General features: G+C 37.6%; 1 protein-coding gene and 1 long non-coding RNA gene across 4 annotated transcripts in view; both read right to left on the reverse strand.

The window, feature by feature from the left end:
* LOC147834145 (uncharacterized) overlaps positions 1-16,947 on the reverse strand; it is a 762,525-nt gene that overhangs the window by 483,389 nt on the left and 262,189 nt on the right. The gene's annotated exons all lie outside the window — the stretch shown is intronic.
* The window catches only part of pimr47 (Pim proto-oncogene, serine/threonine kinase, related 47), a 149,615-nt gene that overhangs the window by 73,378 nt on the left and 59,290 nt on the right, over positions 1-16,947 (reverse strand). Inside the window, exons 8-9 of one of the 3 annotated variants that reach the window (XM_087279088.1) lie at positions 15,920-16,209; positions 15,221-15,810 (exon numbers count right to left, since the gene is read on the reverse strand). The exons of the other annotated variants lie outside the window; for them this stretch is intronic. Of the exons in view, the coding sequence (XP_087135214.1) occupies positions 16,205-16,209 (5 nt within the window). The 3' untranslated portion in view covers positions 15,221-15,810; positions 15,920-16,204. Of the gene's footprint in view, positions 1-15,220; positions 15,811-15,919; positions 16,210-16,947 lie in introns of those variants that run through there. 3 annotated transcript variants of the gene reach the window in all.

The raw sequence follows: 16,947 nt of genomic DNA on the forward strand, positions 1-16,947 counted from the left end.
ATATTTAAAATGCTTGCACTATCAACATTTTTTTCAAAGTGCAAGAGTAATTAGTTTTGTCACGATATTTTAATTTTGTTACCCATCAGTTCTATAATTTTAAAAACGTCCATTTCCTGCTAACATTTGAGCGTTGTTGACCATGTTTTAAACACTGTTATATTGCCATTGTGTTCACATGCTCAACAGAAAAGACTGATTGGGCGTGAAGATCATCAGTTCACCAAACTCACTGCTGTTTACTGAGTGCAGATACAGGGACACTTAAGAATTTCACATTGATCAACTGGTCTGTGTATAAGCTGACACAAGTGTTACGCTGATGTATCGACTATGCGACGTTTTGAAACACTCCAGTTTGTGTGTGTGTGTGTGTGTTTGCACTCCATGAACATCAGTGAAGAGCAGTGAAATGGTGAACTTCTCAGCCAATCACAGTCATTTATGTTGAGCTCTTGAACACAACAGCCAATCTATCAATTGGTGGGAAATGGATGTTTTTAAAATTTGAAAATGTAAAATCAAAACTGAATTTAAGTTTCGTGACAACACCAAGAGTAACACAATTTCAGTGTACAAACAAATGCATTTTGTTTTTGAAATACTGGACTCTTGCTGAGCACTGAGGATCAAGGCCAATAAACACTTTCTGAATAGTTTCAAAGATGTGTTTCAGTTCTTTGGGGTAGTTCATAATGAGGAAATTAATCAAACCAAAGAGGAGAACAACAGCTGTCGGAAGATCTTTTTCAGCACGATTTGCTCTTCCAGAACCACAGACAGGCACCTTACATTTAGGTTGGTCTGAAGAGTGGCAACATCATCTTCAACAGTGCTAAGGATGTCCATCTCCATCTCTATTGTGCAAATATCATCTGGCTCTGTGTCCTGCAGTAAAAAAAAACATAAAAAGAGGATGAAAAACAATTTTTACTGCAAAATCACAAACATCTCCAAAAAGCAAGGTAAAAAAAGCAAAGGCAAAGCAACTTAATTTGGAAACTGAAGGTAGTAATGTCAGTAACACAGTCATTTAAATACCTTCTATTTATAAAACATTTCAGGTAACACTTTTATAAAAATGAATCATTTATTAAGCATTAGCAAATAGTGAATTGATTATCCGTTAAGCATCAACTCTACATGAATAAACATTAGTAAGCTATTTAATAAGTACTAGTATCTAATAAATAAGTACTAGTATCTATTAATTAGATACTAGTACCTAATGAATAAGGACTAGTATCTAATACATAAGTACTAGTATCTATTAATTAGGTAGTAGCATCTCAGTAATAGGTACTAGTACCTAATGATTAACTACTAGTAGATAAAAATATGCACTAGTCACAGCTGGAATACATACTAGTCAAAACTGAATAGTTGATATCTCAATTAGAGATCCCATAGAAATGAATGGGAAAATTTTTAATTCATTACGAGTAACAACAGAATAGTTACTAGTCACTATTAAAATAAGTACTAGTAACTAATAAATAAGAACTAGTATCTATTTAATAAGTACTAGTATCTAATAAATAAGTACTAGCAACTAATAAATAAGTACTAGTATCTAATAAATAAGTACTAGCAACTAATAAATAAGTACTAGTATCTAATTAATAAGTACTAGTTACTAATAAATAAGAACTAGTGTCTATTTAATAAGTACTAGTATCTAATAAATAAGTACTAGCAACTAATAAATAAGTACTAGTAACTAATAAATAAGTACTAGTAACTAATAAATAAGTACTAGTATCTAATAAATAAGTACTAGTATCTAATAAATAAGTACTAGTAACTAATAAATAAGTACTAGTAACTAATAAATAAGAACTAGTATCTATTTAATAAGTACTAGTATCTAATAAATAAGTACTAGCAACTATTTAATAAGTACTAGTAACTAACAAATAAGTACTAGTATCTAATAAATAAGTACTAGTATCTAATAAAGAAGTACTAGTAACTAATAAATAAGTACTAGTACTTAATGGAAAAGATACTAGTATCTAAAATATAAGTACTAGTAACAAGAAAATAGATACTAGTACGGGCTATAGAATAAAACTTAAAAAGGCTTGCCATAGGTCATCAGCTATTGTCACATTAAACCAGATGGCACCACTTTACAATTGAAGGGCATTAATTATGGTTATTCACAGGTTAGTCATTTTGATCAGAAATTCCCAACATGTTTTAATTATTAAAAATGAAATTTGCTTTATAATTATTGTTGCAGCACCTGTTTTCACTCCCTGGTCAGCCGGACTCAGTCATGGTTGTTCTACTAAAGACTAAGTGATGAAAATGTAGCATCCTTTACAGAGGTGAAAACAGTGCTACAAACTTTTCTTTTAGGGAACAAACTGTTTTGTAACTTCAAAGATTAATTACCTGCATGAATTCCAATATTGCACACAAAAAGAGAAACTCCATGGTAAACTCCATAAAGTTTAATATGCCCCCCTTTAATCAGTGATATGATTGAATGCTAAATAATTACTTGATTGTCCAGTTGGTCCAGGGCGGTCCTTATTATCTCTCCATATCGCCCACCACATGATCCATAAAACTTGATAGCGTATTCATCCGAAAAAGAGAAGGTATCTTTGAGGTTGGTTTGAGTAATCCTGTAAAACTCAGCATAGACCTACAAACAGACCATAAAAAAATGAATAGTATGAATTGTGAACAAGGGTTATACATTTTGAAATAAATAATCTCAAATGCAAACTTGCCTAAACTCCCAAAAACATGCAGGCCACTGTTTTCGGACATCAGCTATACAGGAGGTTAAAAAAATCAAATAGTCAGTAACTGCAGCAGACTGTTAATGTGCTAATGTCAAATGTGATTTTAATGCACCTACAGTCTTTAAAGTACAGAAGCAGTCTGCGAACAAACAAAGCTGCTGCCAGGATGGTCCTTGATAGCGATGTAGTCTGTAGTGTAACTTCTCAGCTACTGTTTAAAAATTTGCAAAACTTACACTGCATTCCAAACCTATAAAAAAGTAAATAAAAATGTAACATTGCAGGTCAAATTGTTTTCATAAATTAAACTGATGTTTTTAAAAAGCTCAATATAAAATAAATATTGCAAACATAAAAAGAGAAGATTTAAATAATACATACATACATGTTACTTAACTCATAAATGGTTAATGTATGCCAAATAAATAATCATAAAAACCACAAGCTCCTGGAATACACTACTAGTGACTGTATATTTTAAATGGTATGCTAAATATTATTTTGAAGTGGTTTTAATGTTATCGCATTGCTGTTTTAATACAGACACAACAGGGTTAACAATACAGTGGTGGCCGGCCGCTCAGATATGTCTGTTTGCAACAACAATATTTCACTACATTTCCCTCCAGTTTAAGAAGCAAATTAACGTTAAACAGTCCTTCAAATGAAGCAAACTTCACAGGTGGCTAGCTTGTTAGCCCGAGCTTGTCAGAAATGATCTTCACACGATGTAACTTAGTTTTTTGGGAACATAACATAACATTTTACTTTAGATTTGCACGCTATTTAGATTAATTTTGATAATAAAGCTGAAACAAAGCTTACCTGAATCAGGAGATGGCAGCTGCTGCTGGTGAGAGGACACCTCGTGCAAAATGGCACCCGAAGACAGACTGAGCATGTGCAAAGACGGGAAGTAGATGATCCAGTGAAGAACTCAAAATGTAAAGTCTGCTCAACTTAAGTATTTACTTTCATTGAACAAACCAGTTTTAAACCTTCAGTTAACTCATTTTCAAAAGTAAACTCAACACTGAGCTCAAAATATGTCCACCCAACTTACAATTTTGATTTGAGTTAGCAATTTGCAAGTTGGATTTTTTACAGTGTGTTTTCAAAAGCACTAATCTCCCCACCCATCCCCTTTCCTAAACCCAATCGACAATTTTAAAAAGCAATCCAGAAAAAAACACCTCTCCTGATGTTTACCATGTATTTTTACCCTGCTTTTTACCCCCTGCATGCTCAAATTTATTGAGTTTGACTTAATAAAAAATTTTTAAAAAATAAATAAATAAAACTAAATGATTTGCACGGCATTACTGTTTGCAGTTATTTCAATTAATTCAATTGATTGATTAATTCAATGTCCACTTCTCAGGGCACGTATCAATGGAACAATACTCTGAAGCAGTAAGAGAAACATAAAAATATGCTACAATGGACCAGGATTGAGAACCACTGCCTACAACCTACATTTTTGTGAAATCTGAAATACATGGCTCCGGGTAAGATTCATTTCAGATACACATTTGTCTTGTACCTGAAAATTGCTGACCCAAATCCTTTTCTATACCCAACCATTGATGATACACCAAGAATCGTGGTTTTTATTTAAAACCAGACCACTTTCTTCTAAACATCAATAGGACAATCTTAGAGACTCTGGGCACACCGGTGTAAAATAGGCAATGGTGTACAGTTAGCATGAGGATCCAGCTAGGTGATTGGCTACACATGCGTTTATTTTGATACAAAATTTTGATTTGTTGCTCTGTGGCCCTGCGGTTACTGTGAAGAAAGCTCAACACTCTTCATTCCCCTCTGGCTTCAATGCACTGCATACTAAACTGCAGATGAAACAGGACTAGAAAATGGCCATCTAAGCACCACTTTTTGCACATAATCACTACAGTAGTCAGTTTTCAAAATTTTATTTTTTAAAGCACCATGCCATCACAACTTGTCCTTTATAAAAATCAGTACCTTTCCTATTTAAACAAAGAACAATCTTTTGATTGAAATGCCAGTTCATGAATGGTATATATATACCACACTGTACAGTTGGCAGGTGTACTCGTTGATCTAGCATCGAGATATACTATAAAGCCCAGGTTAAGATAACTCAAACAATTTGATTAAACCTTAAGCCATTTAAACTCTACACATGCATTGTCTGCCACTAATCAGGGACCAGGTCATGAGGGAATCCCAAGGCTTTTCCAAGCAACCTGAGAGACATAGTCCCTCCTGCCTTTCCGAAACATCTGAATGAGATGCTTGAGCCACCTCAACTGGCTTCTCTCAATGGGGAGAAGCAACGACTTCAAACTCCTTCTAGGTGATCTCTAAGGGTGCATCCTGGCATCCTGTAAAGGAAACTCATTTTGGCTAAGTGTATTCGAGACCTTGTCCTTTTGTTCATGACCCAAAGAAAATAGGTGAGAGTAGGAACATTTTGACCATTAAAACAAGAACTTTTCCTCAGTTTTTTTTTTTTTTTTTTTTGTCTTTACTACAACAAACTGGTAAATTGAATGCATTACTATTGCTGCTGCTGCACCAATCCCTAGATACTTAAACTCCTCCATCTGGGGCAAGGACTCTCCTCCAACCTGGAGGTGGCTAGCCACCTTTTTCCAGATGAGCACCATGGCTTTGGATTTGCTTTTCGCTTTGGCGTACTGAAGAGCGGTGTTGTAGCGCGTGTTCTGATCAGCTGTGTTGTCGCGCGCGTACTGTAAAGCGGGGAAGGGAGGGCACTCAAGAGCAGTGTTGTCGTGCGCCTACTGAAGGGCGAGGCGGAGGATGTGTCACGTCGCGGGGGAACTTTTGATCATTTTGGAAGGGCATTTTCTATCCAAGACTAAAAAGGGCATGTGCATTGCACAGGTTGAGCCCTATGTGTGTATGTGCCTGATCCAGAGATCTGAGATAAACAGAGTGGATCTCATCCACCCCATCTGCTCCCCCACTACAGAGCTTGCAAACGACCTCAATGATTTCAGCTTGGGTGATGGATAGGTCAACCCCTGCATCTACGATCTCTGCTTCCTCAAAAGAAGTTGTGTCAGTGGGTTTGAAGAGATCCTCAAAGTATTCTTTTCATTGTCCAATAACATCCCCAGTCAATGTCAACAGCTCCCCCCTTTCACGACAAATAGTGCTGGTGTAGAACTGCTTCACCCTCCTTAGGCAATGGATGGTTTGCCAAGATCACTTTGAGGCTAACTGGCAGTTTTCTTCCATGGACGCACCAAACTCTTTGTAGGTCCATGTTTTTGCTTCCACAACTGCCTAGCCTACAGCACACTTAGGCCCCGTTTACACTAGTGCGTTTTAGTTTTAAAACGGCGTTTTAGAATGAAAACGATCCTCGTCCACACTCGCGTTTTACCCAGCGTTCCTGAACTGCTCTCCATCCACACCAAAACGCTGAAAACGCACATCACGTGACCACACAGACACTCTCGGGCAAGCGCTGCAGCCCATCTGTCCAGATGAGAGCTCTGCTAGTCGGACTTCTCATCAAGCATCTCCCGCTGGATCTAATCTCACTATATTTATTAAACGGGATATTTCATTCATCTTGTTGTCTTTATCTAACGACATATTCCCTGACTTTGGTCATTGGAATCTATTACTTGTTCTCAGGTAACGTGTTTTGGCTGAGCGCAAAGATAAGTTAATGATTAATGTAACCACGTAGCCTATTCTGTATATTGACTAATCGCTTGCCTTTATTTCCTATAATGTATAAACTTATTGTATGTTATACTTTTATAATGGCCATTATCCATTATTAAAACTGATATTCAGCAAAAGAGAGGGTATGTTTCGTATTTTCACTGAAATTGAAAGGAGGCAGTTGTTATCGGCTCCGTTTTGTTATAAATATCCACACAGTGAAGATGACGCTCATGCAGCACGACGCCTCAACATTTCTGCTGTCTAAGTTGCTAATATTAAAATGAAAATAGGCAGTTCCTTAAATCATGTTTACATTTTATTGTTGAGAAAGTGAAACAACGTAGCCAGGGTGATGTGAATGAAGTTATAAAGTACACTGTTCCCATTAAAGATTTACCCGTGTCCTCGGTATAGTCTGTTGTCCATATCAAACTGAGAAGAAGAGACTGCAGTCTTGATCAAACTTGCGAAGTCTGAATTTACAAGGAGAGAATGCAGGACTAAACTGTGTGTGTAGGCTACTTAATATTCAGGAAAAGCCCCAATCAGAGAGGCGAATGTCTGCAGCCCCGCCTCCATTTTCAGATGTCTCCGTTTTCCATCATCCACACTGAGACGGAGCAGCAGCGTTTCAGAATGAAAACGGCCTCTCCAGCGTTTTCGAAATGCTCCGTTTTCGGCGCTCGAGAACTCCGGCGTAGTGTGGACGGATGGCGTAACCGTAGCAAAACTTATGCGTTTTCAAACTAAAACGCATTAGTGTAAACGGGGCCTTAGCCTGTCGGTGATCATCAGCTGCCCCTGGAGTCCCACAAGGCAACCAAACCTGCTAGAACTCCTTCTTCAGCTTGATGGCATCCCTTACATCAATTGTCCACCAACGGGTTCATGGATTGTCAACACAACAAAACCACAGCTGTGTCAACAATGGTGTTAGAAAGCATGGACCACTCTGTCTGAATGTCTCTAGCCTCTCTCATGATCTGGTCAAGTTCTTCCGGAGGTGAGAGTTGAAAATCCCTCTGACATGTGGTTCACCCAGACATTCCCAGAGGACCCTCACAATATACTTGGGTCTGCCAAATCTGTCTGGCCTTCTCCTCTACCAGCAGACCCTACTCACCACTCACCACTGATTAGCTGACAGCTCTGCCTCTCTCTTTACCTCTTTAGACTTGTTAAGTGTCCAAGACAACTTGTCAAAGATCTTTTGAAACAATTACAAAGTAATTTACCAATCTGCAACCCTCTTGCTTATGGGGAAAAAATTTTGAGACAATAACGACTAAGTTGGGTAGCTACTGTATAAGAAAGTCCACACCAGCCCACTGCCACTCACTATAGGCAACTCCAGGAAACAATATACGGCCGAACTCCGTGGGATAAAACTGGCCACCAGGCAATCACATACAAGCCCAAACCCCAGGCCTGGCTCCAGGGTGGGTCCCCACTGATTGATAAAGGGTTATTGAACCACACTTAGGCCCAATCCCAATTCTACCCCTTAGCCCTTCCCTTTACTCCTACTCCTTGTTTTGTGTGTTCACTTGAAGGGGTAGGGATGTCCCAATTCACTTTAGCTTCAAGGCATAGGGCTAAGGGGAAAGAGTAGATACCCATTCTAGATGAGATTTTTCAGCACCATACTCGAAACCAAGGGGTAAGAAAATTTCCCAGAATTCACCAGTTACAACGGCCGCATAGTTGCACCCGGAAGTAAGAAGATCTACAAATTAGTAAGTTTTGTCAAATCATCATTTGTGTGAAAAACATGCTTCATGAAAAACGCTTAAATAAAAACTACTAAATTTCTTTATTAAAAATCTTTAATCCATAATAATAACTCCTGTGTAGCAGTCCCACAAAATTCTGACACTCGATGACACTGGAATACCCTGTCAGAAAAGTCTAGTGGCTGGGAATGAGCTTTCTACAGTGTCTGCTATAATGTTAATGTCGTTTTTTTGTGTGTTTACTGTACATAGATAAATATGGCCATGGTGTAAATGCACAGAACAGTTAAGATCTAATTGCCACATTAGATCATTACAATAACATAATATATGCCTTCAGTGACTTCCTGAAGATAAATACCAAAAAATAACACAACTGGAATAGTCAGGGAGGTGATCAATAACCCGATGGTCACTGAGCTCCAGCATTCTTCTGAGGAGAAAGGAGAACCTTATAGAAGGACAACCATCTGTGCAGCAATCCACCAATCAGGCCTGTATGATAGAGTGGCTAGACGGAAACCACTCTTTAGTAAATGGCACATAGCAGCCTGCCTGGAATTTCCAAAAGGCATGGGAAACAAAATATTCTGGTCTGAGACTAAAATTTAACTCTTTGTATGGAATGCCAGGTGTTACATTTGTAGAAAACCAGGCACCGCTCATCACTAGGCTATTACCATGCCTATAGTGGTGGCTGCATCATGCTGTGGGGATGTTTTTCAGCAGCAGGAACTTGAAGACTAGTCAGGATAGAGGAAAAGATAAATGTAGCAATGTAAAGAGACGTCCTGAATCAAAACCTGCTTCAGAGTGCTCTTGACCTCAGACTGGGGCGACGGTTCATCTTCCAGCAGGACAATGACCCAAAGCACACCACCAAAATATCAATGGAGTGGCTTCACAACAACTGAATGTCCTTGAGTGGCCCAGCCAGAGCCTAGACCTAAATCCTATTGAACATCTCTGGAGAGATCTGAAAATGGCTGTACACTGTCACTTCTTATCCAACCTGATAGAGCTTAAGAGGTACGGCAAAGAGGAATGGGCAAAAATTCCCAAAGACAGGTGTGCCTAGCTTGTGGCATCATATTTAAAAAGACTTGAGGCTGTAATTGCTGACAAAGCTACATCAACAAAGTACTGAGCAAAGGCTGTGAATACTTATGTGCATGTGATTTTATCAGGGATTTTATCAAGGTCTTTATTTGTAATAAATTTGCAAAAATTTCAAAAAATCTTTTTTCATTTTGTCATTTTGAGGTATTGTGTGCAGAATGTTGAGGAAATTGAATGAATTTAATCCATTTTGGAATAAGGCTATAACATAAAAAAATGTGGAAAAAGTGAAGCACTATGAATACTCTCCGGATGCACTGTATGATGACGTGTGCAGGTGCTGTAGTGGTGTCCCATTTCTTAGGGGTAAATTTTGAAGCCCTTCCCCTTCAAACTCTGTTTCAACGTCCAATGTGAAGGGGTAGGGGTACAAAAATAGAAATGGGATTGGGCCTTAGTCTGCTCTGTCACCTTGGAGCTTTTTGCCATGGAGGCTCTACGAGGAGTATTTAGCACCCAGCAACAAAGCTCTTTGGATCAATCAGGCACTCAAACACCACCACCATGAAAAGGTTCAAAAACTAATTTATAATAATAAATTAATACATATATGAGTACTGTGAACTTACTGTATTTAAGTAAACTAAACAGCGCTGTAAAACTCATTAAGTTAAAGGGATTTCAAACCATTTTTCTTAATGTAATGGTTCATCGATGTATACACAAACACACATTTAGCATGTTACATTATTTAAGATTACATTTTGTTTCTTAATTGAAATTATGTGGATAATAATAATAATTTGACTCTATATATAAACAAATGAAGACAAGCTAAAAAGTTAAAATGATAAATGACAGATGTACTGTACATAAAGTTTCAGAAGCTTTTCTATATTTGTTTACCTCATATTACCATTTTCTGTTAACTGCTTATGAACGATCATCTGACATGTTCTTGTCTATGCACTTCTGATGAAGATACATGTATAAGTGTGTATGTGTGTGTGCTGAGTTGCAGTGTTTCTCTAGTCTGCTGTAAACGAGCTGCTACACGTCTGGGAGGTGAGAAATATGAGGGCTTTAGAGTGAATGATTAAGGACTGTAATTAAAGTATTACATCGCTTTCCTAGTGCTAAGCTGAGAGAAACAGCCCACCTCAGCTCTCCTCTAACACACACTGTCTGGATCTGAGACAAACCTTCATACACTATCAACTTTTCTCATGCTTCCACCAAAACACACTCAGAATTCAAGTGCAGAACCAGGTTACTGGGGTCACTAAAGCCATTTTAAGCGAAAAGAAAATAATTATTATGATGCTAAATATCTCAAACAAAAAGTCAGTGGTGAAATAATACAATGGGTGATGAAAAATATAATTATAAGATATATTGTCAGCCTGCACGATAAGAAATAATAAAGTGAAATAAAATAAATTACTACAAGTTGTGAGTTCTAAAACTTTTACTATTTATAACATTGAATATTCATTCATTCATTTTCTTGTCAGCTTAGTCCTGTTATTAATCCTGGGTCGCCACAGCGGAATGAACCGCCAACTTAACCAGCAAGTTTTTACACAGCGGATGCCCTTCCAGCTGCAACCCATCTCTGAGAAATATATATATATATATATATATATATACATATATATGTTATATATTATAATATTATATTATATAACCATTTGGTTATATACCGCAACCCATCTCTGGGAGACATCCACACACACTTCACACACACACTTATACACTATGGACAATTTAGCCTACCCAATTTACCTGTACTGCATGTCTTTGGACTGTGGGGGAAACAAAGACAAGTGTGGGGGAGCACCTGGAGGAAACCCACACAAAGGCAGGGAGAACATGCAAACTTTACACAGAAACGCCAACTGAGCCGAGGTTCGAACCACCGACCCAGCGACCTTCTTGCTGTGAGGCGACACCACTACCTACTGCGCCACTGCCTTGCCCTAACATTGAATATCTCAAATAAAAAGATTAAATAGAGCAATGTTGGTGATCATCGGTTATGATATATATTTGGCTTTAATGATTTTAATTTAAAATACATATTATATATTTAAATAACAGTAGCACACAGTGTGTCATTTCATAGATGAAGATTGAAGATATATAAAAATTACAAAAAAAAGTCGTAATACCAAATAAAGGATATACAATACAATACCTCAAGTTACACTGAAGGATAAAAAGTCACAATTTGAAATATAACAGTAATATTAAAAGACTTAAGTTTAAACTGAAAGAAATAAAGTTATAAAGCTTTTACAACACTTTTATGAAATAGCTCAAATTGAGGAATTAACAGTCTGATCTCACGAGGAAACGTTAGTATTTTCCTTTTTGTCAGTTTTGTTTAGTTTTGGTCAGATATACGAAAATGTACGATTTTAAAAAGGAGGCGTGGCACCCAACCCCACCCCTAAGCCCAACCCTCATTGGGTGATGAGCAAATTGTACTAAATTCTACGAATTAGATCATACAAATTCATAGAAGGAGCCACTAAATTTAAAAAGTTACAAACTGCTGTGACATTGCATTGGAAATTAAACAAAAAGCAATGCTGGTGAATATCATTCAGTCATTTTCCTTTGGCTTAGTTCCTTATTTATCAGGGGTCACCACAGCAGAATGAACCGTCAACTTATCCAGTAAATGCTTTATTAAGTGGATGGCCTTTTGGACGCAACCCAGCACTGGGAAACACCCATACACTCTTGCATTCACACACACACACACACACACACACACACGGCCAATCTAAAGTCATTTAGGCTGTATGTCTTTGGACTGTGTAGGAAATCTGAGCACCCAGAAAAAAACCACACAAACACGTGGAGAATATGCAAACTTCACACAGAACTGGCTCAGCCTTTACTCGAACCAACAATCTTCTTGCTAAGCACTAAGGCTCCATGCTACCCTAGTGAACATAATCTATGATTGATATTTGGCTGTTACGATTTTGATATATAGCTAATTAGCAACAGCACATCATGTGTCATTTCAGGGATGAAGATTCAGTTGAAGTCAGATTTATAAAACCTCCTGAATTATCAGCCCCCCTGTTTATTTTTTCCCAAATTTCTGTTTAATGGAGAGAAGATTTTTTCAACAGATTTCTAAACATAATAGTTCTAATAACGGATTTTTTAATAACTGATTTATTTTATCTTTGCCATGATGACAGTAAATAATATTTTAATAGCTATTTTTCAAGACAATTCTATACAGCTTAATGTGACATTTAAATGCTTAACTAGGTTAATTAGGTTATTTAGGCAGATTAGATTAATTATTCAAGTTATTGTATAATGATGATTTGTTTTGTAGACTATTTAAAAATATATAGCTTAAAGGGGTTAATAATTTTGACCTTAAACATTTATTTTTATTGAAAAAACTGCTTTATTCTAGTCAAAAATAAAACAAATCAGACTTTCTCCAGAAGAAAAAAAAATATTATCAGACATACTGTGAAAATTTCCTTGCTCTGTTAAACAGCATTTGTGAAATATAAAAAATAAAAAAAATTCAAAGGAGGCTAATTACTTTTACACATACAGCAACAAGCAGAGAACACTCTACAGTTTGACAAATATTGCTGCTGTTGGACAACAATGTACTATTGAGTTTTTTTTTTTAGTCGAGAACTTGTAGCAGTGTGATATGACTGTATATCAGCACTGGTGGGCGGCACTAAGGCACTTGGCCTGTGGCCTCAGGCCCCGTTTACACTAGTACGTTTTAGTTTTAAAACGGCGTTTTAGAATGAAAACGATCCGCGTCCACACTCGCGTTTTACCCAGCGTTTCTGAACTGCTCTCCGTCCACACCAAAACGCTGAAAACGCACATCACGTGACCACACAGACGCTCTCGGGCAAGCGCTGCAGCCCATGTACCCAGATGAGAGCTCTGCTAGTCGGACTTCTCATCAAGCATCTCCCGCTGGATCTAATCTCACTATATTTATTAAACGGGATATTTCATTCATCTTGTTGTCTTTATCTAACGACATATTCCCTGACTTTGGGCATTGGAATATATTACTTGTTCTCAGGTAACGTGTTTTGGCTGAGCGCAAAGATAAGTTAATGATTAATGTAACCACGTACATTCTGTATATTGACTTATCGCTTGCCTTTATTTCCTATAATGTATAAACTTATTGTATGTTATACTTTTAAATAGGCCATTATCGATTCTTAAAACTGATATTCAGCAAAAGAGAGGGGATGTTTCGTATTTTCACTGAAATTGAAAGGAGACAGTTGTTATCGGCTCCGTTTTGTTATAAATATCCAGACAGTGAAGATGACGCTCATCTTATACAGCACGGCGCCTCAACATTTCTGCTGTCTAAGTTGCTAATATTAAAATGAAAATAGGCAGTTCCTTAAATCATGTTTACATTTTATTGTTGAGAAAGTGAAACAACGAAGCCAGGGTGATGTGAATGAAGTTATAAAGTACACTGTTCCCTTTGAAGATTTACCCGTGTCCTCGGTATAGTCTGCTTTTCCATATCAAACTGAGAAGAAGAGACTGCAGCCTTGATCAAACTTGCGAAGTCTGAACTTACACGGAGAAGATTCAGGACTGAACTGTGTGTTAGGCTACTTAATATTCAGGAAAGCCCCAATCAGAGAGGCGAACGTCTGCAGCCCCGCCTCCGTTTTCAGATGTCTCCGTTTTCCATCATCCACACTGAGACGGAGCAGCAGCGTTTCAAAATGAAAACGGCCTCTCCAGCGTTTTCGAAACGCTCCGTTTTCGGCGCTCGAGAACTCCGGCGTAGTGTGGACGGTTGGCGTAACCGTAGCAAAACTTATGCGTTTTCAAACTAAAACGCATTAGTGTAAACGGGGCCTCAAGCCAATGCACGCCTCTCACCAGTGCCGATATACAGCCATATCTTACTGCTACTCGTGTGACATTGCTCATATATACAGTAGTGTCACACTTCGAGATACAAAGCCACAATTTGAAATATAAAATCCAAAAGTAATCTAACAGCAACATTTAGTGGCTAATTGATTTCTACAATCTCATTTATACATTTTAGTGCAACTTGCTCATCCTCCGAAAAGGGGTAGGTTTAGGGGTGAGGTTTAACAACATACCTCCTTTTAAAAATTGCATATTTGCATATGATTGAAATCATATGACTTAATGGGTAATTCCTCAACTACCGGCAGTTTTATGTCCTTTGATCATATATTCAAAAATATATATAATTTTGGTCAAATTCCTCTTTCTTTGTCAAACAATAAAACTTACTTTAAAAAAAATTACTACCTTTCTATTATATTTTTTTCATATTATCCAACCTCCTTTTGGTTTCAAAATCACTGTGTTCACCTTGTCGCACACCCAGAGTTTTAAACTTCAACAATGAAAATCACATTTTATTCATTCATTCATTTTCTTGTCGGCCTAGTTCCTTTATTAATCCAGGGTCGCTGGTTCAAGCCTCGGCTCAGTTGGCGTTTCTGTGTGGAGTTTGCATGTTCTCCCTGCATTCGCGTGGGTTTCCTCCGGGTGCTCCGGTTTCCCCCACAGTCCAAAGACATGTGGTACAGGTGAATTGGGTGGGCTAAATTGTCAGTAGTGTATGAGTGTGTGTGTGTGTGAATGTGTGTGGATGTTTCCCAGGGATAAGTTGCAACTGGAAGGGCATCCGCTGCGTAGAAACTTGCTGGATAAGTTGGCGGTTCATTCTGTTGTGGCGACCCTGGATTGATAGAGGGACTAAGCCGACAAGAAAATGAATGAATGAATGAATTAATTAATTAATGAATGAATATTGAATTTTAGAGTGTGGCCGGTGTACAATTCAGCATTTGGTCCTAAGGGACTAATTTATTTAATTGACAAATGTACAATTAGTAAATATTGTGGAAAGATTGGTTAAACTAGACACAAATATGATCTTAGATAATGTTTGACTGCCATAACTTATTTCATTTTGAAATAAAAGCTGTATATTGAGATGTGGTGGGATTGACATTTGTTCAGTTAACGATGGAAAAAAAATGTTTCTCTTCTTATCTAAGCTTGTCCTCTTACACATTTTAAAACTAGACAAATCGTTTAGACTTATGAGGCTATGCTACGTTAATTTTAAAACGTAAAGTTTTTTTACTCAACTTCAAAAGGCTAAAAGGGCCCGTCGTTGAAGATTGGCCCTTATACGAATTATCAACATTACATAAAATAGTTACATTTCCTAGTGTGATCATGAGACATGAGGTCAAAACTGTAATATATTCCATAGTATAAGTTCTTGACTTGTATAACTTTATGACACTTTTATTACATACATCTCAAACTGAGAAATGAAACAAAAGGAAATGTTGGAGAACATCAGTTACAGCTGGAGCTAAAACAACTGTGATTAATTTTAAAGATGAACTCTCACCAGTGTCCATATCCTCATGGTAAACAGCATCACAAAGGAGATTTGCTCACAACTGAGCTGTTTTTATAGTTTTCAGAGTGTGTATTTTGAAGTTTAAGTGTAAAAGGGCCCCCTCCTGATGGACAAGAAAAGAGAAAACCGCACTCAGTGGGAAGCAGTGAAGTGTGTGTGTGTGTGCCGTAGGTGTGTGTATCTACGGGGCCTCAGTTAAGTGGTTGCGTTACCTCTCATGTGGAGCAGGCGAATCGAGGGGCGAGTCGGGGCGGGTCAGCAATGCCTAAGGTTGTCCATCATTATTTTTACGCCTGTCGGATCATATGAGTTTGGCCAGGAAACGGTCAGCACTCTAGCTAAGGGTGGGGGTCAGTGGGTGGAGTCAGACACACTCAGAAGCTCTTCCGAACAGAGGATTATGATCAACAAAGCAGATCCCACACCTGCATCCATCTATCCAGAGGAGGAGGAGGTGGAGGGCACTTGTTGCTGTGTTGCAGTGGGGCGAAAGATCTTTAGCCTCGGGGGGAAATGGGCATTATGTGATCTCCTTTATGCTCCTGTACAGTTGATCATGCAGCCCAAAGTACAATTATGAATTGATGTGCCATCTGACATTTACTTCTAAAATGAGCCTTTATTTCCTGTGTGTAGGATCAATAATTTTACTTTTATAGTAATGAATGAGTTATTTTAAATGTGTCTTTAAAGTAAAAAAAGCTTAACAAACATACTATCAGAAGGGAAAAATGCTCATTTAATAAGAAAACTTCAAATGTCACTAGTCTTTTGCTTCTAAACTTTAAAATACTAGTGCCATTGATATACGTATAGTCATAACTGGGAAAAGTTGATGGGATAGTTCACTCAAAAATGAAAAAATATTGTTATCCTTTACTCTCTCTTTACTTGTTTCAAACCTGGTTAGAGTTTCTTTCTTCTTTTGAAAAACAAAGAGGATATTCTGAAGAATGTTGGAAACTGATAGCCAATGGCTGCCATAGTATTTGTTTTTACTTCTATGGAAGGCAATGGTTAGTTTTCCATCATTCTTCAAAATCTTCTTTTGTCTTCAACTGAAAAAGAAGAAAAAACTTAAACATGTTTGAAACATCGTGAAGGCGATTAAATAGTAAAATAAAAATTATTTTATTTTGCAGTTAAAAGATTTGGGGCCTTATCATACACCCGGCGCAATAAGGCGAAAGACCTTTGTTTGCAGTGACGCGTTGCTATTTTCAGACCAGCGCAACCCAAA

This window comes from Danio rerio, chromosome 13 (assembly GCF_052040795.2).
Source record: "Danio rerio strain M-AB ecotype USA chromosome 13, GRCz13ab, whole genome shotgun sequence".
Classification (NCBI taxonomy): Eukaryota; Metazoa; Chordata; class Actinopteri; order Cypriniformes; family Danionidae; genus Danio; species Danio rerio.